Here is a 26,225-nt window from a genome sequence, read left to right on the forward strand (position 1 = left end):
GAATATGGTTAATTCATTATTACCTTTTCAGTTTCGATAAATTGGCAAAAATATGCCAACATATTCAGTTCACTCAATATCTTCTTTTATTAACAGTGAAAAGTTTAGGTAATAAATACAAGACACAATAAACTGTTTATTAGAAACTTTAACTAGAAGTGTCATCTATCAGAAAAAAAAAAACATATTGTATTAGTGTTACGATTTTAGTGAAGTTAAATGTTTTGAAAACAAAATACCTTTAATACAACTGCAGGAAAATGAAGATCAGGAGACTTGTTTGAGCTGGTCCTGTGTGTCGCTGTGGTCATCCAGACTGACTAAAACACTCAACCACTGGAGTTTATTCAGATTTCAGGAGGCTGTTCTTCAGGGTTCGTACGGTCATGAAAAACCTGGAAAAGTCATGGAATTTTAAAATGGCAATTTCCAGGCCTGGAAAAGTTTTGGAAAATTAAATTAACCCACAAAGTTTTGGAAAAGTCATGGAAATTTGTTTCACCATGTCTGTATATTAGAATATTGCTGACAATTTCGTTTAAATTCCAGTTAACGAGCGCACAAACGGTCACGTGATCGGTCGCGCGGGGTAACCAGTCTATGGGGGTAACGGCGACTCGCAGTTTTGTATCAAATGTAAGGCCATAAAAAGTTATAAATATTTAAAATAGTAAAAGAAATGTCTTGATTATAATTTTAAGAGGTCTTACAGTTGGAGACAGAAAGACGATTGCGATAGGGTTGGATAAATCTTCAAAAAGGCAATGATGTCATTGAATAAATATGTGCACTGCACGTTTCAAAGTCAAAACGCTGCATGGATGTCTATATATGAATGTATCTGAAGGGAACAGACTGTCCTCAGAAACGTGTTGCATGTTCATTTCTTGTCTGACAAAACAGCGTTAATGGTGCTTTGTATACAGCCGTTACTAGGGAAACTAATATTTCAGCGCTCCTAAAGCCCCCCCAGTGACAAAGAATCATTTTTATTTCCAGCTTTTTATGGTCAAATTATTGCAATTATCTATATATCTTATATATCTTTTATATATATATATATATATATATATATTTTTTTTTTTTTTTTTTTTTTTTAATTAAAATTTAAACTCCTATCTGATTTTCTATATTTAAAAAAAAAAAAGTATTTTTTATTTGGGCTAGTTAAATTAATTTTTGGGCTCCCAGAATCTGATGAGTGCCTGCCCAAAGGGCTACCAGAGATTTTGACATTTTGCGACCCCTGAGCCGTCAATGACTCCCTGTCACTGACACTGCGCTCCGCTTAACTTGGAACTCACTCACACTCTCTCTCACTCACTCTCTCTCTCTCTCTCACTCTCTCACTCTCTCTCACTCACACTCTCTCTCTCTCTCACTCACACTCTCTCTCTCACTCACACTCACACTCTCTCTCTCTCTCTCTCTCTCTCTCTCTCTCTCTCTCTCTCTCTCTCTACCTCTCTCAATTCAATTCAATTCAATTCAATTCAATTCAATTGAGCTTTATTGGCATGACTGTATAATAGTACAATGTTGCCAAAGCAATAAACAGTGAACAACAACAATAAATACATAAATAAATAAATAAATGCATAAAAAAGAAAACAAAAACAATAGCAAATATCATGTAAATATCTACAGAGAGCAGTGATAAGGAAAAGGGGGGTTCAGCCTTTGTCCCTCATAATGTGGCAGGAGGAAACATACTGCGCTGCTAAATGGATACACTTGTCTTTCTCTCCCAAGATATAACCGAGTTTGTCTATGTGGCTTACTTGTTGGAAATCAGGCACAATTTGAGCTATTTTGGTAAAATAGGCGTCTCTGATGTTTTTATATTTGCTGCACTCCGTAAGGAAATGCAGCTCATCCTCTATAAGTCCATCTGTGCAGTGAGAACACAGTCTTAGCTCTCTGGCTCTCCAGCTCTGCTTGTGTCGGCCCGTCTCTACATATAGACTATGCTCACTTAGACGATACTTTGTCAGGAGCTTTCTCTGATGATAATCTTTAATTTTGGTCAAGTAAGGTGCCAATTGATAACCAGTCTTTAATCTGGAGAAGTACTTTAATTTGTTAATTTGTGCTATTTTGATTTGCCAATCATGGATATATTCTTCCTGGGTTAATCTACCAATTTCTTTAACTTTTGCATGTCTAAACTGAATTGTTGAATTTAGTTGGTGTTTTTCCACTAAATATTGCATGGGGTCACTCTCTGGGTGTCCTGCCCTGTAAGTAAGAGCACAGTGATGGTAGCCGTCTGTCAGTGTGTCAGACAGATGGAACCAGAACTTCGCTGTTCTACCTCTCTCTCTCTACCCCTCTCTCTCTCTCTCTCTCTACCTCTCAATTCAATTCAATTCAATTCAATATGTGCTTTATTGGCATGACAATTATTACAGTGTATTGCCAAAGCAGAGTGTTTACATTGAATGTAAAACAGGTATGTATGCAACAGAAACATGCATGTATATACATTTTTAAAAGCAGGACAAATAATGAACATATTAGAATTCTATGAACAATTTAAAATTCAATGTGTGTGTGTGTGTGTGTGTGTGTGTGTGTTTGTGTGTGCGTGTGTGTATGTGGCGGGCGCATCACTGATTTGTTGACTCCTCCCTCTTTTTGTGACAGGCATCAATGTATCTTGCTGCTAGTAAGATACAATCTTGTTTTTCACCTAATAAATATTGAAGTTGTGTTTTCTTGTTTAACATTTTAAAGTCAGGGCAAAGTGTTTCAAATTTTGGATAAAATTTTGTTCTAATTTCTTGGTAGTTTGGACAGCTGGTGAGGAAGTGTTGCTCTGTCTCCACTTCCCCATGATTACAGTATGGGCAGATGCGGCTCTCTTTGGGCAGCCAGTGCTGTCAATATCTGCCCGTCTCTATAGTCAGAGAATGATTGCTCAGTCTGTACCTCGTCATTTGTCTTCTTAATTTACAGTTTTTCACTGTACTCAGATAATCTGCAGTTGCATAATCTCTATGTAGGGCCAAATAACATTCAAGTTTACTTTGTTTTTCTGTCGTTTCATTCCAATAGGATAGATAATTTTCTTTGTGTGCTTTTATAATTTGGTTGGGATGAATTTTGTGAATGGATATTTCATTTTCCTGATTCTGGATGTTGTTAGTTATGTTAGTGTGTTTTTGCAGCTTCAGGAGCATCTGAATCAGGGGACTTTTTTCAGGGTTCACTTCATGGTTTTTAAGGGCTTTAAAATGGTAAGAGTTGGGGTCACTCGTTTTTAGGTGTTTCCAAAATTTGATGGCTCGTTTCTCAATGTGCATTAGTAGAGGGTATTGGCCTAATTCTGCCCTGCATGCGTTGTTCGGTGTGTTCCTCTGTACTCTGAGAATACTCTTACAGAACTCAGTATGCAGAGCTTCAATCGGATTTTTGTCCCATTTTTCAAATTCGTGATTTAGGAGAGGACCCCATACTTCACTGCCATATAATGCAATAGGTTCTATGACTGATTGGAATATTTTGAGCCAGATTCTAACTGGTATTTCAATTTGGATAGATTTTTTGATGGCATAAAAGGCCCTTCTTGCTTTCTCCTTCATTTCATTCACAGCCAAATTCAGCTTACCAGTTGCACTTATTTTCACCCCAAGGTATGTGTAGTTTGGGGCATATTCAATTTTGGTCATACCAAGGGTGAAATTGTATCTCTTTCCCTGACATGTGGGTCTTTTCTGGAATGTTAGTACTTTAGTTTTGTTAGGATTAATAGTCAGGGCCCAGGTCTGACAAAACTTGTTCAGAATGTCTAGGTTCTGCTGTAGACCCTCTTCTGTTGGAGACAGCAGAACCAGATCATCTGCAAACAACAAGAACTTTATGTTGCAGTCATGTAGTGTGAGGCCAGGTGCTGTTGATTGTTCTAGGAGTTTCGCCAATTCATTGATGTAAATATTGAAGAGGGTCGGTGATAGTGGGCAGCCCTGCCTCACACCTCGTTTTTGAGTGAAGAATTCTGTTTGTTTATTTCCAATTTTAATTGAACACTGATTGTTAGAATACATTGTTTTAATAATATTGTATGTTTTACCCCCAATACCTGATTCTAGAAGTTTTGACAGCAGACCTTTATGCCAGATTGAATCAAAGGCCTTTTGGAAATCTACAAAGCAAGCAAATATTTTGGTTTTGTTTTGGTTAATGTATTTGTCAATTAGGGTGTGAAGGGTGAAGATGTGGTCTGTTGTTCTATAATTTGGTAAGAATCCAATTTGACTTTTGCTGAGGACATTGTGCTCTGTAAGGAAGTGTACAAGTCTTGTGTTGATGATGTTGCAGAACAGCTTCCCCAGATTACTGCTTACACAGATGCCTCTGTAATTGTTGGGGTCTGATTTGTCTCCACTCTTGAATATGGGTGTTATGAGTCCTTGATTCCAGGTTTGAGGGAAATGACCAACACTCAGAATAAAGTTGAACAGTTTTAGAAGGGCCAATCTTAATTTGTGCTCTGTGTTCTTGAGCATTTCGTTGAGAATGCCATCTGGTCCGCTTTTTTGTTTTTTAGGGCCTGGATTTTATCAATCAGTTCTTTTTCTGTAATGGGGTAGTCTAATGGGTTTTGATATTTACCAAATGTATGTTCCATATGAATCATTTTTTCATATTCCTGGGTTTGTTCTGGGTTCATTTTAATTTCACTATAAAGTTGTTCAAAGTGATTTTTCCAGGTGTCTCCATTTTGTATGGCTGCTTGTTCATGATGTTTTTTTATACAAGTAATTCCAGTTGTCCCAGAAATTGTTAGAATTTACAGATTCTTCAATAGTTTTTAGTTGATTTTGAATGTACTGTTCTCTCTTTTTTCTGAGTGTACTTTTATACTGTTTAAGTTCTTCACAATATTGATGGCGTAAATCTGCATTGTTTGGTTGTCTATGTTTTTGATTTGATAATTGTCTTAATTTTTTCCTCATGGTTCTACTCTCTCTCTCTCTCTCTACCTCTCTCTCTCTCTCTCTCTCTCTCTCTCTACCTCTCTCTCTCTCTACCACTCTCTCTCTCTCTACCACTCTCTCTACCAAACCCTGTTCCGGCATTGCACAAACTGCATGGCTATTACAGTATTTCACAATTGCTAAAACACTAAACCCCATTCTCTGAACCCAATGCTCAGTGGCCTAAACACATTTGTTGAATCAGTCACTTTGTAGGCAAAACCTTAAACAAGTTCAGGTAGTTAAGACACTGTATGCAAATCTCATACACTCTTTTTGCAAAACTCTAAACACATTCTTACTCACTAAAACACATTTGGCACCGTGTTGCAAAATAGTAAATACATGTGTCAAAAGTTAAACACAACTACAACACAGCTGTCATCATTTACACACAACAACTCAAAATTGTTCACACTTGTTTCTAATGATATGATCAAATCAGTTGTCTAGAATATAAGCCAGTATAGGTGGCCCAGGTACGTTGAGTGTTTACAGTATACCACAATGGACGGAAACAATGTGAGAGGCAGAGGAGGAAGAGTTTGTGTAAGAGGTGGTGTAAGAGGTGGTGGACGAGGTGGTGGACGAGGAGGAATAGTACAAGGACAACGAAGAGCAAGACAAAGAACAGTAATTTCAGATCAAATTCGGGCAACTGTGATAGACCATGTTCTTGTTCATGGAATGGCAATGAGGGAAGCAGGACAAAGAGTACAACCCAATTTGTCCAGATTCTCTGTGGCCACCATAATCAGGACATTCACAGAAGAGAACAGGTATTGTTTTTCTAATTTGTGCGACTGAAAGTTTACTGTTTGTCAATAGAAAGGGGAGTGGGGTAAAAAGAAAAAAAAATTACAATACTTTTTACATATGAATGTGATGTCCATTACTATTGTTTCTGTATGTATACATTTGTAAGAGCATTTTCCCTTTTGTAGAATTGCAAGACTACCAAATGAGGGTGGAAGGACTCCTTTGTTCTCCCAACAGCAAGAGGCTCTCATTGTTGATATGGTCCGTCAAAACAATGTCATCCGACTGCGTGAAATACAGCAAAGACTTGTAGAAGACAATGTAAACTTTGAAGGTATCAACAGTGTCAGCCTTTCTACCATTTCCCGTGTCCTCCATCGCAACAGGGTAAGCATGAAGCAAGTGTACAGAGTACCCTTTGAGCGCAATTCAGAAAGGGTCAAAGATCTACGATATCAGTATGTGCAAGTAAGTGTACACTTTCATCACTGATGCTTACAGTACAAGTTTGTAGCCTACAGTTATTGTCCTATACTGTTACTGTAACTGCACTATATTGTAGTGTATGTAAATCAGGAGTATGTAAATCATGTACAGAAGTATTGTCTTTCTGTAACACTTACAAAACTATTTATTTATCTCTTTTACAGTTTTTCTCGATTGTTTACACACATTTTCTGAAAGCATGCCTCATATTCTCAGAACTCTACACACAAATCCAAAAACACACACACAATGGGCAAAACCTCTCAATTCTCCTGCAAAATTAAACTTCACATTCAAAACAATGTTATTTCTTCTCAAAATGGTATTTTGTTTTCAAATGACACACACAAACCATCATATCAATAGACATTTATAAGAACCAGTTGAACACTGATGTGCTCAATGTAAAACACACTTATCCATTCATCGTAATGACTTAGGCCTTTTTTGTTCAGTGTTACACTTACTACAGACAGTATATACATAAGTGTGTTGTGATGTAAAATATTTGAGAATATACATGGTAATGAATATATTTTATTTTTCCCACAAAAACAATTTACACAGTGTACATCCCAACCAACACAAAGTTCCACATACTGTACAGTGGTCTACATACAAAAAAGTATTTACTGAATACAGTTACTGTATAAAAAAAAAAAAAAAAAAAAAAAAACTATGCTGCATCCTGTCTTCTGTTTCGGTCTGGCCACAGCACCTCATCCACATCACAAGCAATGTTTTCCCTGGCCAAGCAGCGGGGGAAATATCGCCTAGCATGGCGAATCCAGCCATGAAAGGCATCAACTGTTATATCTCCACATGCATCTTCCATAGCTTGGAGAAGGGGTATACGTGTGTGTGGGTTCCGGTCATACACTTTCCATCTCCAGGCAGAAAAAAATTCCTCAATAGGATTTAGGAATGGGGAATATGGAGGGAGATAAACAACAAAAAAACGTGGGTGTGCAATGAACCAGTTACGAACCAGAGCAGCCCGGTGGAAACTTACGTTGTCCCAAATTACAACGTACCTGAGCTGCTCTGGGAGATCTATCTGGTCTGGTGGAATGAGTGTGTTGTGTAGCATGTCCAGGAACGTGATCAGATGGGCAGTGTTGTAGGGGCCAAGGGTAGCATGGTGATGCATGACACCGTGGTGCGTAATCGCTGCACACATTGTGATGTTCCCTCCGCGCTGGCCAGGGACGTCAACAATAGCACGCTGCCCAATTATATTCCTTCCCCTCCTTCGTCTTTTTGTGAGGTTGAATCCAACCTCATCAATGAAGATGAACTGGTGCTCCACTGCAGCCACCTCTAGCTCAAGGACTCTCTGAAACACACATGACAATATCAGAAATAGACATGGGAGTGGTCAATATTGTAAAACACAATCGTTGTGATTACAATACTGAAATATGTATACAGTAATTTATAGTGTTGCAAGTATGCATCAATTGTGGGATTGTATAGGACTCACTTGCACATAGTTGTATCGCAGTTCTTTGACTCTCTCTGAATTGCGTTCAAATGGCACCCTGTAGACCTGCTTCATCCTCAGATCATTTCTGCGCAAGACACGGTCCAGTGTTGATAAGCTTACCCTATCAATATTGTGAAATATGTCATTGTTTTCTATTATTTTTCTTTGTATTTGCCGTAATGTTATGGCATTATTTTCTAGGACCATGTTGGTAATTTCAGTTTCCTGCTCAGGAGATAGAAGACGTTCCCGGCCACCTTGTGTTGGTAATCTTTCAGTTCTGCCAAACAAATAGTAAAATACTGTAAATACTCTGTAGGAATACAAAGTAGGAATACATTTTCCAAATACTTGAAACACACTTTATTTTTATAGAACAGTCCACAGATTGCAGTACTGCAATTTTCTATTGAAAGTAGATTTCTTACCTATTCTCATTTCGGAAGGTCCGAATAATGGATGCTACAGTGTACCTGCTCAAATTTGGCTGTACTCTTTGCCCAGCCTCCCTCATTGTTAGACCATGGTTGATCACATGGTCAACCAAAGTGGCTCGGATCTCATCAGAGATTACATTCCTTGGCCTTCCTTGTCCTCGTCCTCCCCGTCCTCCTCCTCCTCTTCCTCCTCCTCCCCGTCCTCCTCCTCCTCTTCCCCGTCCTCCTCCTCCTCTTCCTCCTCCTCCTCTTCCTCCTCCTCCCCGTCCTCCTCCCCGTCCTCCTCCTCCTCCCCGTCCTCCTCCTCCTCTTCCTCCTCCTCCTCTTACTCTCACTCCTCTGGCTCTGGCTCTCCCTCTGTTTCCAATGTTGGCATCCATTGCTCCAAAACAGAGCTGACCTGTTGCCCTTTTTATGCTAAAGCTCTGATTGCTAATTGTAAACCTGTGTGACAGGTGTTTACCATTGTGATGAGTCAGTGTGCATAGTAGGACATCTTAACTTTAGAATTTGAATGGTAGTGTGTTCCTTGTGAAAACAAGATATTTCCGTCATGAAAATTGTGCCAAATGCAGAGAATTGTGTGTAGTGTTGTGAAAAAAATGTGTTTTAGAATTGCAATTTGAGTGTAAAGCAGGAATTGTGCTTGTAGTTTAGCAGAATTGGTTCAGGGGGTTGGTGCACGAGTTACATGTGGTGGTCATTGTGTCTCAAGTACCAGTTTTTGTGTGTAAACAATCGAGAAAAACTGTATATATAGAGGGTGTTTGAAATGGATTCCCTGGAAAGGCCCCATGAATATATTTTTGTAGATGAAGCAGGGTTCAATCTGGCGAAGAGGAGAAGGAGAGGCTGGAACATAATTGGCCAACGTGCCATTGTGGAAGTCCCTGGCCAGCGTGGTGGCAATGTCACCCTATGTGCAGCTATAAGCAATGGGGGGGTTCTCCACCATCATGCAACCCTGGGGCCATATAACACTAACCATCTTCTTACATTTATGGGTGGTCTTCGGGATGTTTTGTTTGAACGTGAGCAGGATCATCAGCAGGCAGTGCATCCTGTGTATGTTGTGGTTTGGGACAATGTCAGCTTTCACCGTAGTGTCCGAATACGTGAGTGGTTCAATATCAACCAGCGATTCGTGAATGTTTGCCTTCCACCATACAGCCCTTTCCTCAACCCAATAGAAGAGTTTTTCTCTGCGTGGCGATGGAAGGTCTATGACCGTAACCCATACACAAGGGTAAATCTTTTACAGGCAATGGAATTGGCCTGTGATGACATAGGTGTGGAGTGTTGTCAAGGCTGGATCCGGCACACGAGAGGGTTCTTCCCCCCTTGTCTAGGAAGGGACAACATTGCATGTGATGTGGACGAAGTCCTCTGGCCGGACCCAGCACGAAGACGGGATGCTGAGGCAGAATGAGTCTCTCATTGACTTTGATTTTGCAATTTCACAATATTTCGTGTAATACGCTTTTCATTTAGAGTTGTCTTTGTTCTTTGGGCTTACTTTATTTTTATGCTGAAAATACAGAAATTCAATACTGTATTACTTGCAGTACTTACAGTATGCAATATATTTGCTGTACTGAATTGAATGAGTTGTGAATTATTTACTTTTATTTATGGCAAAATTATTTTCTATATGCAATAAACATTGTTTTCTCTGTAACTACATGCCCTGGACACTGTGTTGTCAATTTTTTGATGTAGTGTCTAATGAATGCTGATGAGTGTTTATATATTGACTGGCTGTGTTTATGTTTTGAAAGCATTGTTTGATTTTGAGCACAGATCAAATGGTTTTGAGGCAAGTGTTTGATTTTGCCAGAAGAGTCAGGGGTTTTGTGAATGTAGTTTAAAGAATGGGTTTTGTGTTTAAAGTTTTGAGAATATGGTTGAAGGTTTAAAAAAATGTGTTTTAGCAATTGTGAAATACTGTATAAGGGTGTGAAATATGACGATTTTTTTTTATTGTGGACAATTAAAAGATCTCCACAATCTGCTTTTGTAGAAATATAGTAAATTTCGTGCTACAGCGCACATTCTGTCAGATACAATTCTGGCGCCTCCATGTCAATATACTGTACAAAGCACACGTATGTTTGCAAGATGTCTGTTAAAGATCTCTTGATCTGGAAAGCATCTGCTGTGTACAAACGTCTGGCAGACGTCTGTAAGATGTCAGTTTTACATACATTCTGAATCACAAACATCTAATAGAGGTCTATTTGACATCTGATAGGAAACGTCCAATAGACATATTGCAGATGAGCAAACTACGTCTTGTAGATGTCTTGCAGATGTAAATGAAGTTTGAAGTTGGGAGCACCAGTGAAAAAGTTAATTTCGAGCCCTGGTACATATACATTTCATGAAACATTAAGTCATGAATATTTACTTAAAGTCATGGAAAAGTCATGGAATTTTACTGGTAAAAATGTGTATGAACCCTGGTTCTTACAGATGAAGACAAAGCTATCAGATCACGAGCTTAAACCAAAGACTATAGAATACCAAAGACATGTCACTTGTGTAGTTTTGAATGGGGAAAAATGCAACGGTCAATATGGCCGCGAAGCTCCGCCTTCTAGTGAAAGAGCCAATCGTTGATTAGTAAAGTCAGCGCGTCACTACAGCTGCCGTTAGAAGTCCCGGTTACTATAGAAACAGTCGGCACTCAAGACGTGCGTTCAGTACTGCGCATGCGCACTGGCTCATCTAGACGGAAAAATAAGCGTTTTTTTAACGCTATTAAAGCACAAGGAACTATATTTATGAGGCAGTTCTTGTTGGATTTCTTTGGAGATTTCAAATATGAAATTTAATCGTAAGTTTGGCGAACAGTTTTGGAGAATTTGATGTTTCCCCATTCAAATAGATAGGAGCTGCACTTGAATGCCCGAGAGAAGTTTCAAAGATGGCCGCCGAGTGACATGACTTGTCTTAAAAGGACTTTGCTTAAACACAGTATTCAAGGGATGTGAGCAGATCTATACTATACTCTAACTATAGCACTCATGATCACAGAGATCAGGGAAAGACACATTCACACACAACTCAAGTGTTCATTAGCATTAACAATCACAACAATTAAAAAAATGAGGCAGGAGCATCAAGAGTATCACAGACAAAAGATGTCAGTCTCATTTTACATTTGTTTTCACACACACCTAAAGCAAAAGAGGTTCATTTACAATTGAAAATTTCTGCTTAATTTCCTAAGCAATAATTTTATTTCAACCAATATAATTGTGTTTTTTGCAGTAATGATTGTCACACCTATGGACTGTCCTTGTGTTTTTTTGTTGTTGTTTTTTTACAATGTGCTCCTTGTCCTTGTTTGTCCTGGTGTTCTCTAATGGTGTTCTCTAATTTGGTTTTCCTGTCACTGTTTTCATTGTGTTGATCAGAAAGATAAATGGCATTTACATTTTTAATGAATATATTTAGCTTTAGGAGTGTGTGAATATGAATGTGAAATGATGGTAAGTGTCATCTTTTGTCTTTATTGGCTGTTGATGTTTCTGCCTCATTTCTTTAATTGGTGTCTTTGTTTCTGATCAATATCTGAGTTAAATATGAATGCAGAGGCTGAAGGTGAGACTTTCCCTGATCTATGTGATAATGAGTCTATAGTTCTGCTGATTGGATTAGAGTCACTGTAAATCTGGGCAAATTCCTGTAACTGCTTACAGCCTTTGCATATTTTATCTTCTAATGATGATCCTGAAATCTGTCTTAAACTCCAGTGATTGAGTGCTTTAGTCAGTCTGGATGACTGCAGCGCCACACAGTAACATCTCAACCAAGATCTGATGAAGATTCACTCTCCTGATCTTCTCTTCTGAGTTTACTACAGGTCTAACTGGATATTGTAGGTATTTTGCTTTTAATTTCACTATAATCATGTAGATATTGAAGATGTAGCTCATGAGCTCATTAAGAAATGGAGTGAACTGAATATGTTGGCATATTTTTGCCAATTAACGAAACTGAAAAGGTAACAATAAATTAACCATATTCCTTTACACTGCAAAAAACAAAAAAGTATTTAAAACCAAATCACCATAAAAAAAACATTACCATTGAAATAGAAAAGATCATATACAGACCATATCTTTCCATCTAATCCTTACAGAAGATTTGTTCGTTTTCAGTGTGGATCTCTTATTAATGACTTTTCTTTGTAAATGCATTTCCAAAACTGAAATCTTAATATGTTACTTGTTTATATTATAATCATATTTTATCACAGATTATATACAAATTTAAAAAAGTAATAATACTCTGGGGAAATCTAAGTCATATTTCATTATAAATAAACTTCTGTAGTGGTAAATAGAAACTGACACATTTGCTTCAATTGCAAAATAAAAATAAATACACTGACAGTGTTTCAGCAACTTTCCAAAAGGAATAAACAAACAAACAAACAAACAAAAAAACAAGAGATTGATTACAATAGTCAAAAGAGTGATAGTTCAAATTTGCCAACACACCCTCTTTGTAACAGTTACACAGCAGCATGAACTAGTTTAATGTGAATTTAATGGCAAGGTATGTCAACATAAAACAAAGTGTTATAAATGTACATAAAAATAGAGAATAATATTAATAGATTCACGATGTTAGTAACTTTAGAAAAGCATCATCATATGGGTACGAAATTCTATTCTATAATCAACATTTCTATGATGTGTTTGTGATTCTAGAGAGCAGTGCACCAATGGGACTTTTATTTTGCTCTGATGATGTGACGTCATAAAACTGCGCCGCGCTCCTCATCTGTTGTGAATCACCTGAAGAAAGGTTTGTGGTTTTAAAGTTTTTAAACCAATGGATATTGCTGCATCAATAAAGCGTTTTTTACAAGCTATGTAAAGTAAACGCATCAATATTAAATCTAACGTTGTAATGCTTTATTTAGTGTTACTTAAGACGTTAGTAACAGAGAATGTGCGTCTCATTTCTCTCTCTATATCATGAATCAATCGTGTGATGATAAGAAGTGATGAGAGAAACTGAAGCTGTGTCTCATTTGGAAGGCTGCGCCCTCTGTAGGATGTGTATACGAAGTGTCCTCAACTTAGAACAAAAACGAGGCAGCCTCCGTAGGACGGGAGGAAAGAAAAAAAAGGACAGTTGGAAAATGAAACAGGATTTATCACGTTACTATGCAAACAAATTTAGAGCATCGTTGCACTCTCACACTACTTAAATGAAGGAAAATTATTTTTAAATTTGTAAAGTAATTTGAAAAAAAAAAAAAAACTTTTACTTGTTTTATTTTATTCATTGTTTCAAGAGCTGCAGCATATCTGTTAGAGAAAAAAATAGGAGGATATTAAGAACAACCTTATCCGTTTTTACCTATTTAAATGATAAACACCACATCTTGGCTTGTGTGTACATCTGCCGGTGCCGGCATTTTTCAAATTAACGACAGTTGTTTACGGCGACGCAAAGAATTGTGGGTTATCTGTAGTAGCAAAGGATACACTGCAAAAAATGCTTTTCTTACTTAGATTTTTTGTCTTGTTTCCAGCCAAAATATCTAAAAATTCTTGAACCAGGAAGGATTTTCTAGACAAGTAAAAATTTGTGTCTTGTTTTTAGTAAAAACAAGTCAAAATTAGGTGAGTTTTTGCTTAAAACAAGCAAAATAATCTGCCAATGGGGTAAGAAAAAAAATCTTATTTCAAGCAGACAACTAGATTTTTTTTCTTACCCCATTGGCAGATTATTTTGCTTGTTTTAAGCAAAAACTCACTTAATTTTGATTCAAGATATTTTAGATATTTTGGCTGGAAACAAGACAAAAAATCTAAGTAAGAAAAGCCTTTTTTGCAGTGTACATCTCATGCATCCTTCAAATTCCTGTGAAGGTAGCATTTGAAGTGTCCTACTTGCTTTTCTGAAATGAGACAGCCTCGATGACGTATGAGACACAGCTTGAGAATCCGAATCATTTGAATCAAATAATTTGTGAAATGATTCAGTGACTCGATTCAGCGGCACGCGGACTACAAACGACAATAACAAACACAAACGAGTGAATCACAACCGAGGATGATTTCATGAAAGTGTAATATATTAGATATGATGTACAAATAATTGAATACCAGTTATAAATTAAAAATTGCCTGCCTAAATATTAACCTTTTTGGTAATTTGTATATTTTATAAATTTTATATGTCTATTAACTCTCTGACTGTCTTACTAGTGCACTGACTACTGAACTAGGAGCTGATTGAGACGTACCCAGAGATTGAGTTTGCATTGATTTTTCTTTCTATTAATTACTGTCATCTTAAACAGGACAAAGTGTACAAACACACAGAAAAACTTATGGAGAATCAACAGAGATCCATGTGACATGAGGATTGAAGAAACATTAAAACAAGAAGATATTGAGGAACAAACAAAGATGGTGTTTATTAAAGAGGAGAGTGAAGACATGAAGATTGAAGAAACATTCAGAGTCAAACATGAAGAAACTGAGGAACAAACAGGTTGGTTTTTATTCTTAAAGATAAATATAAGATATTAATGAATAATGTGTGTAGACATCATGCATTTGGTTCAATTGTAACAATATTATGGAATTAGCCTAATATATATATATATTCCATGGAATGTCTGGATACTGGATTCTGATTGGCTGGCAGGTGTGCAGTAAAACCGTTTAATGCACAGGTAGTTCCAAGTCAGTTTATTCACCGTTCTATATTAATGCGCTGCTTTAATTGATGCACGCAAAAGCACAGAGAGAGAGAGAGAGAGAGAGAGAGAGGTCGGAGATCGCATTGTGCTGCGCACATACATAAACTTCTTGTCAGCGTTTGCCTGCGATCCTTATTAAAATAGCCTAGATACTAGATCGCTACATTATATTCCTCAGCAACGGGGTGGTAAAGCTGCTGTTTTTGAATGAATTGTTGTTTGTAGAGAGAGACGCACAGCATGCAGGCAGGTAACATTACGCACACACACAACTGTCATCTCTCTTGCCTTCACACTCTCTCTTGGTCGATCGATAATCTACTGAAACAAATGCTATTTTTCATTCAAATAAATGTGATTTTACCGGACTATTTAATCTCCGAGTCTGATTTGAAGCGGCCAGAATGCTAGAGCTGCGTGTCATAACTGACGAAAATAACCGTCTTTTTTATCCATTCAGTCAAATTTTGCGCTGCAAATATCAATCCTAGTTTTAATTTGTCTATAACCATGGAATAAGCGGGATAATCAACGGTTTGCCGTGCATTAAAGGATTTTAAATGCACGACGTGGAGGCTAATAACCACCCGATGCGAAGCGGAGATTATCCCTTATATATCTACCCTGAGTGGGGGGAAAATGTGACATTAAACTGAAACAAAACATAAATGTGACTGGAATTGCCATCCCGGTTTTGAGTGACGATGGCAGGAGTTATTCACCAAATATTAAAATTGCTCAGCCTTCATTATTAATTAGTATTTTGTCTGAACATATTTTTGTACAAAGGGGGCGTTTTGCCCCAGCAGTTGGGTAAAATTTTCCCTTTCTTACCAACCAGTTCGCTTCATAGATCAACAGCAAAATGAACAGACTACAGTTCTTAATCTCTAAAAGTAAAAGGCAAGTAATGTATCAACATGTATATATATTAATATTTATTTGAGGAATGTCCAAAATATCCAGATTTTTTAACATTGATGTATTTGTTCACCACTATCACCAAGACAAACAGAAAACCCTAAATACCCTGGGGGGGTCTTTTTTTTCTTTCTATTGTCTTTTTTTAAAAACTGTAATTTTTAAAATACAATTATATTCCTTATAAATAACACATCCTATCAAACTACAGACTTCACTATTCATCTGTCATACATCACTGTGATATCCTACAGAACAATATTCTCCAAGGAGATTTGTTTATCCCCGTTGCCAACGTAGTGCATAGCAACAGTGAAAATGTATCTTTAGTGGTTATTTTGGGAAAAAACAGGTGGGGGGCATTTCCCCCCACTCTACCCTATATATATATATATATATATATATATATATATATATATGTATTAGGGGTGGAGCCGAACCCGAATACGGTATTCGGAAAGGCACAAATATAGTGTTTTTTATAAATACTTATTTCGAACAAATACTTAAAAAAAATATTTGTATTCGGGAACAAGAAAAACTTTATATCAAAAAGCTGCATTCCTCATGAGATCGCAGTGCATGCCCGCATGAGTGAGTGAGTTTACCATGTCTCCCACGAAAACGTGGACTGGTTCGCGGACTCGTTCATAAAAAAACGGAATCTACTATAGCGCGGAATGCCACGGAATTCATTGATTTTTGGATTAATAAATCAAATCGCTATATGGACTAGTGTCTGTGAAAACTGAAATGCAAAAAGACTGTTTTAATATGAATCCTGCATGTTCCGTTTGCCTCTGTATGTATGAATGGTGGAGACGCATTTTTTTTTTTTTTACTACACACATCCTGAGGCACACATGATGCTCCCGCTAAATTTTTGGCATTTGCATCTCACATGAACAGATAAACTCAATCTCCAAAGCTGCTGTGAGTGTTAACTTTCACCATTTCATTTGAGAAAACTAGCATCACATCATACTGTACACACAGAAACTTCACGGCAACCTGTCAAAATAAAAGTACGGTTTAACATCAAACAGAACAATATTAGTCTTGTATTACTTTTGTACAGTATAATGTAGGTGTTTATATATTCCTATTTAAATAATTGACAAAACAATATATATGATAAAAAATAAATATTACAACAAGATTAACCCCTTAATTGTAGAAAAAAATATTACAATTATTATTTAAACGTTTTAAATGAATATAATTTTTCTTCCATGTATTGATTTTAACAGTAAACCCAAAAATTAAAATTATGCTTTAATTTGATTATCAGAAAAATTAAAACGCACAAAAAAAAAAAAGATTGTAGAGCCCTATTGTTCAAAGTGTTAAAATAGAGAGTTTTGGACTTATTTTTTCAATGAAATAAATGTTTTCATTATTACACAAAGTTGGCTAATGTACCGGGAAAAAAGTAACTTTTGTTCTGCCAGATCTCCCAGTCAGGGGTTGATAAAGTTTAGTTCTTGGAATTCTGTGCATTAGAAAGAAGTTCTTTCAGAAGAAGAACAATTCTTTGAAGTGTTATTTGTTTTTATTCTGTCTGTTCAGCATCCTCCAACAAGGATGGGTGGTGGTGGGGTTCATAATGTTCACAATGGTATTTTATTAGTTGTTGGTTTAACCATGGATGAGGTAATGGCTGTTATGTTATTTTCTTTTCAATGATGTTCCTTGTTACATGTTCAAAAACACTAACCAATATTGCATATCCATTTTTATTATAATGGATATAATTAAAGAATACTTACACTATAACTTAAATTAAATTAAAACCTGTTTTGAATTTTACTCGAATACAAATACAAATACTTTTCCCCCCTCAACAAATACAAATACAGATACAAATACTGGCTGCTGTGCACACCCCTAATATGTATAAATACTTATTTCGAACAAGTGCTTTAATATAATGTTGACAGACTGTACAGAGCGATTGGTTTAAGAAACATACAGTGTGACTTACTGTTTTTCATCTTTAAAATATGAGCATGTGTGCAATTTTCTCTGAATATTCAAATGATTTCAAATGTTGATTTTATAAGTTAAACAAAAAGGTAATATTAAGTGAACATTTTACATTTTAAATGTAGTCTACATTTTAAACACTACACTGTCAATATTGTTAGATTTTACAACAAAGCAATAATAGATCCAACGAAATCCACAACAGAACTGTGTGAGTCCCCAAGAAACGGCAGCATTTCATTAGTGATCGAATCTGCAGCTTTCAAGTTTTTAATGTCATTTTCATTTTGTCTGCATGTAATGCCTGATAAAGATGTAGCATGTGAGTTCTCTCGATCTGAGAGCTAAGGACTTTTCTCCATGAGCTCTGTGTGCAGTCATATCAGGTTCTTTGGCCTTTTTCCCCTTCCCTGTTATTCTGCTCCTGTCTTTGAACTTGGCAGTGCTCCCTTCACTCTAGAGCGAGGACTGGAGTTGGGAAACGCTGTTCTAGAGCAGGGAAAACGAACTCCGGTCCTGGAGAGCCACCGTCCTACAGAATTCAGCTCCAACCCTAATTAAAACTCACCTGCCTGTAGCTTTCTAGTAACCCTTCAGACATTGATGATGTTGTTCAGGTGTGTTTGATTAAGGGTTGAAGCAAAACTCTGTGAGGCTGTGGCTCTCCTGGGCAGATGTTCGCCACCCTACTCTTGAGGGTCTCCAATTAGCACATCGCTCCCAAAGAAAACATCTGGGCCCCCTCTCATCTATGAGAATGAAGTCCTCTGCTCCATGGAACTTCGTGAGGCAGTCATTCCAGGTGTCTTATGCTTCTGCATGCTTCTCCCAGGAGCTCCCATCATGTGACTGCCCTTATGGCTTAGTTGGCAGTGCTATCCTAACCCTAACTCAATTTAGAGGGTTGCCTATGATCATGTCGCTCCTAAGGTGAGCCTCTAAGTTCTCCTTTGATTTCTGAGAGTTGAGTCTGCTCTCTCATGTTCCGTGAGGCACCAAAAATTGTTAGTCCACCTTTGCCTCTCTTAGGTGGCTTTTATGGTTGAGCACAGCAGTGCTCCCCTCACTCTCAAGGGTCGCCTATGAGTACAGTGTTCCCAAAGGGAGCATCAGAGTTCCCTTTTCATCTCTTAGAGTTAAATCCTCTGTTCCCTGAAGCTTGAGCTCAGGGGTGAACTGGGACAAAATTTCAGGCTGGGAAATCTCACACTCATCCAGGCCATCCCATACACCCACAACAATCTCTAAAACATGGACAACCCTATTTTTGTATGGTCATCACATAAAAAAGTTTTAAATCGTTAGACTATGCAACATGTAAAATAATTCAAAGTCCTCTCTTGAACTGCACCTTCACTTCCATTTTACTTTTCAGTCTCTTTATTTTGTCCTGATCTCTCACATGACTTTACTCAAAATTCAGCAAACTATTTTTACTAAATAGCCTAAAAGTTCAAATTACAACAGTGGGGAAAATAATTACTTGATCCCCTGCTGATTTTGAGTAACAACAACAGCAAAAAAGCAGAAAAACACATTTCAAAAAAGTTATAATTGATTTGCATTTTAATGAGTAAAAAAGTATTTCACCCCTTAGAGAAACATGACTTGGTATTTGCTGGCAAAACCCTTTTTGGCAATCAAAGAGGTCAGACGTTTCTTGTAGTTGGCCATCAGGTTTGCACACATCTCAAGAGGGATTTTGTTCCACTCCTCTTTGCAGATCCTCTCCAAGACATTAGGGTTTTAAGGCTGACATTTGGCAATTTAAACCTTCAGCTCACTCCACAGATTTTCTATTGGATTAAGGATTAAGCATAATATTTTCACCTCCATGTTTAACTCCAAGGGTGTTTGGGGATGCTAGAACAAAGCAGGTTATCATGCATACTTCTGGTTTAAATATCCAGGATGGTTTCTTTCATTGTTTATTTTTCTTTTATGACAGCGTCTTAGTAATCGATTCAATGTGGCAAATACCACAGATATGCTTATTTATGTTTGAGCTTATATAACTGTATTGTTGCTTATGAATAAATTAACAACAAATGGTGGAAATAATCGTACATATAACAAACATTTACTTGAATGAATCTATGATTGATTTAGTGTTATGTCAAGCTCTGGGGGAAAGACTAAGAAAAGTCAAAACCTGACTTGAGATAAGATAACAAATCAATCTGGGTTAAAGTGGTTCTATAAATGACCACTTGGATGGATTTATTGCAGAGCACAAATTCACCATCTTCACATCTTACTTCACTTTCAATTGGTGTAAAAATGTTGCCTGTTCTCTTTTAAAGGATATGGTCTGTGATGTGTTTGTTTGTTTTGCAGTAAGTTTTTGGGCATTTTCCATTCAATAGGTCATTGTAACAGACCAGTGGTTCCAACCATGTTCCTGGAGGCACCCAACATTGCATATTTTGCATCTCTCCTTTGTCTGACCATTTGTCATCCATTTTAGGTCTTGGTGCAGGGGTGCCCAACCCTGTGCCTAAAGATTTACCATCCTTCAAAGTTAAGGTCCAAACCAGATCAAACACACCTGAACCAGTTAATTAATCACTTAATTGGAGAAACATGAAAAACATGCAGTGTTTAGGGGCCTCAAGGAACGTGGTTGGGACTCGCCGTAACAGCCCATTTTTATGATTGGCTAACATCATTGCCCCACAATAAAACCTCAGAAAGAATTATTGTGATAACGTGTTCATCTGATGGTTGAGTGGGGAGTTTGTCCATTTTCCTAGCCTTTCTTATTTTTGTTGCATTTGATCCCCTAGAAGACATTTAAAAAATGCTACATCATAATTGAGATCAATCTTTATCTAGGTTTCCTAAACTATTATTAGATTGAATAAACTGTATAGCAGCCAGCTTAAACTCTATAGGACACCAGACTATGATCAGGTTTGGACACCATGATATGCAATCTAGCATACATGCATTACAAATCTACATTACATTTACATTTACATTTTACATTTATTCATTTAGCAGACGCTTTTATCCAAAGCGACTTACAATTGGGAATACAACAAATGATTCATCCTAAGGAGGCAGATCGACATAGGAAGTGCTCAAAAATACCATATGTCAGGCGTTGTTAGGTGAGTACGGGCTAGAAAGGGAAGATCAGGAAAGAGAGGAGAAGAATTTTTTTTTTTTTTTTCAGATAGTCAGATAGTGACGAAAAAGATGGGTTTTCAGCAGTCGCTTGAAGACAGTAATGGAGTCAGCATTTCGGATGGGGGTGGGAAGATCATTCCACCAGGCAGGGACATTGAAGGAGAATGTTTTGGAAAGTGATTTCGTGCCTCTCTGTGGTGGTACAATAAGGCGTCTTTCACTAGAGGATCTCAGACTTCTGGAGGGAGTGTAGATGCGTAGTAGTGAATGGAGGTAGGCCGGTGATGAGCCGGTGGCTGTCCTATAGGCCAGCATCAGTGTCTTGAATTTGATGCGTGCTGTAACCGGTAGCCAGTGCAGGGATATGAAGAGAGGTGTGACATGGGCCTTCTTGGGCTCATTGAAGACGAGCCGTGCTGCTGCATTCTGAATCATTTGTAGAGGCCTGATTGTACATGCTGGAAGACCAGCTAAAAGAGCATTGCAATAGTCCAGCCTGGAAATGACCAGGGCCTGGACGAGGAGTTGTGCAGCATGCTCTGTTAGGAAGGGCCTGATCTTTCTGATGTTGTGCAATGCAAACCTGCAGGATCGAGCAGTTTTAGCTATGTGTTCTTTAAAAGTCAATTGGTCATCAAAGATTACACCAAGATTTCTGGCTGAAGTCGATGGGGTAATTGTTGATGAACCTAACTGGATGGAGAAGTCATGTTGTAAAGTTGGAGTGGCGGGAAAGACAAGGAGCTCAGTTTTAGCTAGATTGAGCTGAAGATGGTGTTCCTTCATCCATGCAGAGATATCCGCCAGGCAGCCAGAGATCCTTGCAGCTACTGATGGATCATCTGGTTTGAAAGAAAGATAGAGCTGTGTGTCATCAGCATAGCAATGGTAGGAGAAGCCATGTGCCTGTATGATGGGGCCCAGAGATGTAGTGTATATGGAGAAGAGGAGGGGTCCAAGAACTGATCCCTGAGGAACCCCAGTGACCAGTTGATGAGTTTTGGAAACCTCTCCTCCCCAGGCCACTCTGAAAGACCTACCAGAGAGATAGGATTTGAACCAGTGAAGTGAAGTCCCTGTGATGCCCAACGATGAGAGGGTAGACAGAAGGATCTGGTGATTTACTGTGTCAAATGCTGCAGAAAGGTCCAGTAAGATGAGTACTGATGATTTGGAATCAGCTTTTGCAATCCGCAGGGCTTCAGTGACAGACAGTAGTGCCGTCTCAGTTGAATGGCCACTCTTGAACCCTGACTGGTTAACATCCAATAGGTTGTTCTGTGAGAGAAATAAAGATAGCTGGTTGAAAACAGCTCGTTCCAATGTTTTTGCTATGAACGGAAGGAGAGAGACAGGTCTATAGTTGTCTATGAGTGAAGTGTTAAGTGTAGGTTTTTTGAGCAGTGGGGTTACCCGGGCATGCTTAAATGTAGTGGGGAAAGTGCCTGTGAGAAGAGATGTGTTGATGATGTGTGTGAGCGCTGGTAGGATTGTAGGGGAGATTGCTTGGATAAGGTGTGAGGGGATGGGGTCTAAAGGACATGTCGTCGGATGGCTGGAGAGGAGAAGTTTGGTTACTTCTGCCTCAGAATGGGGATGGAAGGAGAAGAGGGGAGTTTCAGCCGTGGGTGTGGTCAGTTTTAGTTCCTGTATGTGTGGAGCTGAGAACTTATTACTGATAGATGTAGTTTTGTCTGTAAAAAATGTGGCAAAATCATCAGCTGTTATAGAAGTGGTGGGAGGTGGTGGAGGGGGACAGAGCAGTGAATTAAAAGTTTTGAAAAGGTTGCGTGTGTCCGGAGCATTGTTGATCTTGTTGTGGAAGTATGAAGATTTGGCAGTATGGACATGGGTAGAGAAAGATGACAGCAGAGACTGATACATACTCAAGTCAGATGGATCCTTAGATTTGTGCCATTTTCTCTCAGCTGCCCTAAGTTTGGACCGATGCTCACGAAGAACATCGGATAGCCAAGGGTTGGAAGGAGCAGCCCGTGCTGGCCTGGAGGAGAGAGGGCATATTTCATCTAGGCAAGAAGTAAGAGTGGAACATAACGTGTCGGTTGCTGCATTAGTATCCAGAGATGTGAAGTGGGTAGGAGAGGGAAGAGAGGAGGATATTGATGAAGAGAGATGGGAGGGTGAGAGAGAGCGTAGGTTTCGTCTAAAAGTAACGGGTAGGGGGGGTGGGGGTGCACAAGTAGCAAAATGTAGGTTTAGTGTAATGAAGAAATGGTCAGAGATGTGAAGGGGTTTGACCACAATGTCGTCTGAAGTACAGTTTCGTGTGTAGATGAGATCAAGTTGGTTGCCGGATTTATGAGTGTATGCAGTGGTAGTGCGTTTTAGGTCAAATGAAGCAAGGAGTGAATGGAAGTCTGCAGCATAGGGTTTGTCCAGATGCATGTTAAAATCTCCAAAGACTAGAAGTGGGCTGCCATCTTCTGGAAAAGAGGATAGCAGCCCATCCAGCTCTTCTAAGAAGATGCCAAGTTGACTAGGAGGGCGGTAAATGACCTCAACATGGATTGGTGTAACCTGCTTTGTGGCATTAAACTGGGGTTAACTTTTATTTCTTTGTTTTCCCACCTTAGGCCCAACAGCACTGAAAGAGGAGAAGGAAGTACTGAATGAAACTGAAGAGAAAGATCAGTTTGAGAATCATGTTTTCATAACTGGAAAAAAATCATTTTGTTGCTTACAATCAGAAAATACATCTACACAAAAAAGAGCTCAAAAGGCAAGAACTAGGAGTTTTTTCACTTGCTTTCAGTGTGGAAAGAGTTTCAATGAACAAGGAGAATTTAAAGTCCACAAGAAAATTCACACCAGAGAGAGGCATTTCATCTGCCAACAGTGTGGAAAGAGTTTCAGTCACAAAGGAAACTTTAAGGTCCACAAGAAAATTCACACCGGAGAGAGGCGTTTTATCTGCCAACAGTGTGGAAAGAGTTTCACTCGAAGAGGAACCCTTAAAGACCACATGAAAATTCACACAGGAGAGAAACCTTTCATCTGTCAACAGTGTGGAAAGAGTTTCAGTCAAAATAGAAACCTTAAAACACACATGAGAATTCACACTGGAGAGAAGCCTTTCATCTGCCAACAGTGTGGAAAGAGTTTCAATCAAAATACAAACCTTAAAGTCCACATGAAAATTCACACAGGAGAAAAGTCTTTCAAGTGCCGTCAGTGTGGAAAGAGTTTCAGTCAACAAGGAGAATTTAAAGTCCATATGAAAATTCACACTGGAGAGAAGCCTTTCATCTGCCAACAGTGTGGAAAGAGTTTCAGTCAAAATACAAACCTTAAACTCCACATGAAAATTCACACAAGAGAGAAGTCTTTCATCTGCCAACAGTGTGGAAAGAGTTTCACTCAAAATAAAAGCCTTAAAGTCCACATGAAAATTCACACTGGGGAGAAGCCTTTCATCTGCCAGTGTGGAAAGAGTTTCAGTCAAATACAAAACCTTAAAGTCCACATGAAAATTCACACAGGAGAGAAGTCTTTCATCTGCCAACAGTGTGGAAAGAGTTTCATTCAAAAAGCATCCCTTAAAGTCCACATGAAAATTCACACAGAAGAGAGGCGTTTCATCTGCCAACAGTGTGGAAATAGTTTCAGTGAAAATAGACAGCTTAAAAGGCACTTGAGAACTCATACAGAAGAGGAGTGCTGTCCTGAGTAAGATATTTTACATCAAAGATGTTTACATATAGTCCACAATACAAAATAATAGCTGAAATTATTAAAATAACCCCCTGCAAAAGTTTGGGAAACATTAGTTTTTATTACTGTGTGTGGTTACCTGGATGATCTACGATTGTTATTTTGTTTTGAAATGGTTGTTCACGAGTCTCTTGTTTGTTCTGAACAGTTAAACTGAGCACTGTTCTTCAGGAAAAATCCTTCAGGTCCTGCAGATTCTTCATTTTCCAGCACTTTTTGCATATTTGAACCCTTTCCAGCAGTGACTGTATGATTCTGAGATCCATATTTTCACGCTCAGGACAACTGAGGGACTCAAACACAACCATTAAAAAAGGTTCAAACACTCACTGATGCTTCACAAGGAAACACAATGCATTAAATTTGAAGATCAAGGTAAATTGTACTTATTTTGTCTTATGGGAAACATGCAAGTATCTTCTGTTGCTAACTAAAGCAGTACTAAATGGGAAAAAATTATATTTCAGCAAAAGAAGGATATATAAATATACTAAGACACCCCCCCCCCACGCCGATCAAACTGGTGCCGGATCTATATGGATAGTAAAGCAGGACCCATAACAACTTATTTGAACAAAAAAATAGACTGTAATTTATTTAACATTTAACATTTTAGAGTATGACACATAACTTATTTGGTGGATGTGTAACAGTGGGAATCAAAAGGAAAATGTTCATGCCAAAAGAAGGCCTTAATTTTTGTATGACTCCTTAGCCTTTGTAGCAAGCTTTTTTAGAGCCTCTACACGTTTCTTTTGGAATTTGCGCCTGGCACTCACAGCTGCTGCCACGATGGCATCTTTTCCCATTTTCTTGCCGGCCATGGCTTCTCAGAGTTATAAGGCCTTTTGTTCAGTTCTTCTTTATCTTTGAGCAGAGCTCTGTACCTTTGGCTCGATAGTTTTACATTTCTGCACAGCTGTACATTAACAGGACTCTCCTTTGTTTTCCTGGAATAGTGCTGAATGGCCGACACCTGCATGGCCTTCAGGTTGTATTTGACCACTTGATAGGACTCGTATGTCTCAACACTTGGTGAAATCAGAAGAAGTCGCTCCGCATTCGTTCATAGTGCAACCTCCGGAGGGAGTGGGAGAGAAGAGGCGGAACCGTAGACACCTGCAGGCCGTGCCAGCGGAATATTCTGATGCTGAGGTTGCGGGGCAGAGTCAACAAACGCTTAAAGAAGAGCATGCCACGAACGAGAATCAGCCGGAGTTAAGAGCACTTAGTACAAAACAAGGAGAAACTGTGACCAGGTCGGGAAGATTAATAAAACCAATTGTCAAAATGGACCTGTAGTTAAGAAAAAGCAAAACACTAATTAAGAAATCTAGGCATATTGCAGATGCTGTGTAATAATGAGAGTTAGATAACGGTTCAGATGAAAGAGAAATAAAAGTGTTTAAATGTTTATATTTTTTTTAGGTAACTGAGAAAACTGTTAGGTGCTTGTTAATCCTTTAATAGAATTATGACAGTGTGTTTTGGGGATAGGAAAGAAAAGTAAAAGGGGGAGGTGTCATAGTGATGGAATAATTGTGTGTTGATTGAGAAGTTAAACAGCCAATGGA

At 38.3% G+C, this 26,225-nt stretch overlaps 3 protein-coding genes across 3 annotated transcripts in view; 1 reads left to right on the plus strand and 2 right to left on the minus strand.

The window, feature by feature from the left end:
- The window catches only part of LOC141322007 (uncharacterized), an 82,275-nt gene that overhangs the window by 4,430 nt on the left and 51,620 nt on the right, over positions 1-26,225 (minus strand). The window lies entirely within an intron of this gene.
- LOC141342823 (uncharacterized) lies at positions 20,962-23,442 on the minus strand (the record flags this gene model as incomplete). Its single annotated transcript, XM_073847382.1, has 1 exon — positions 20,962-23,442. A coding segment is annotated over one exon (2,481 nt), but the record flags the coding sequence as incomplete, so codon positions are not given.
- Positions 23,443-24,610, plus strand: LOC141342832 (uncharacterized). Its single transcript, XM_073847394.1, has 2 exons — positions 23,443-23,452; positions 23,514-24,610. Exons 1-2 carry the CDS (start codon positions 23,443-23,445, stop codon positions 24,608-24,610), a joined length of 1,107 nt encoding a protein of 368 aa, XP_073703495.1.

The sequence above is a fragment of the Garra rufa genome, chromosome 1 (genome assembly GCF_049309525.1).
Source record: "Garra rufa chromosome 1, GarRuf1.0, whole genome shotgun sequence".
Lineage (NCBI taxonomy): Eukaryota > Metazoa > Chordata > Actinopteri > Cypriniformes > Cyprinidae > Garra > Garra rufa.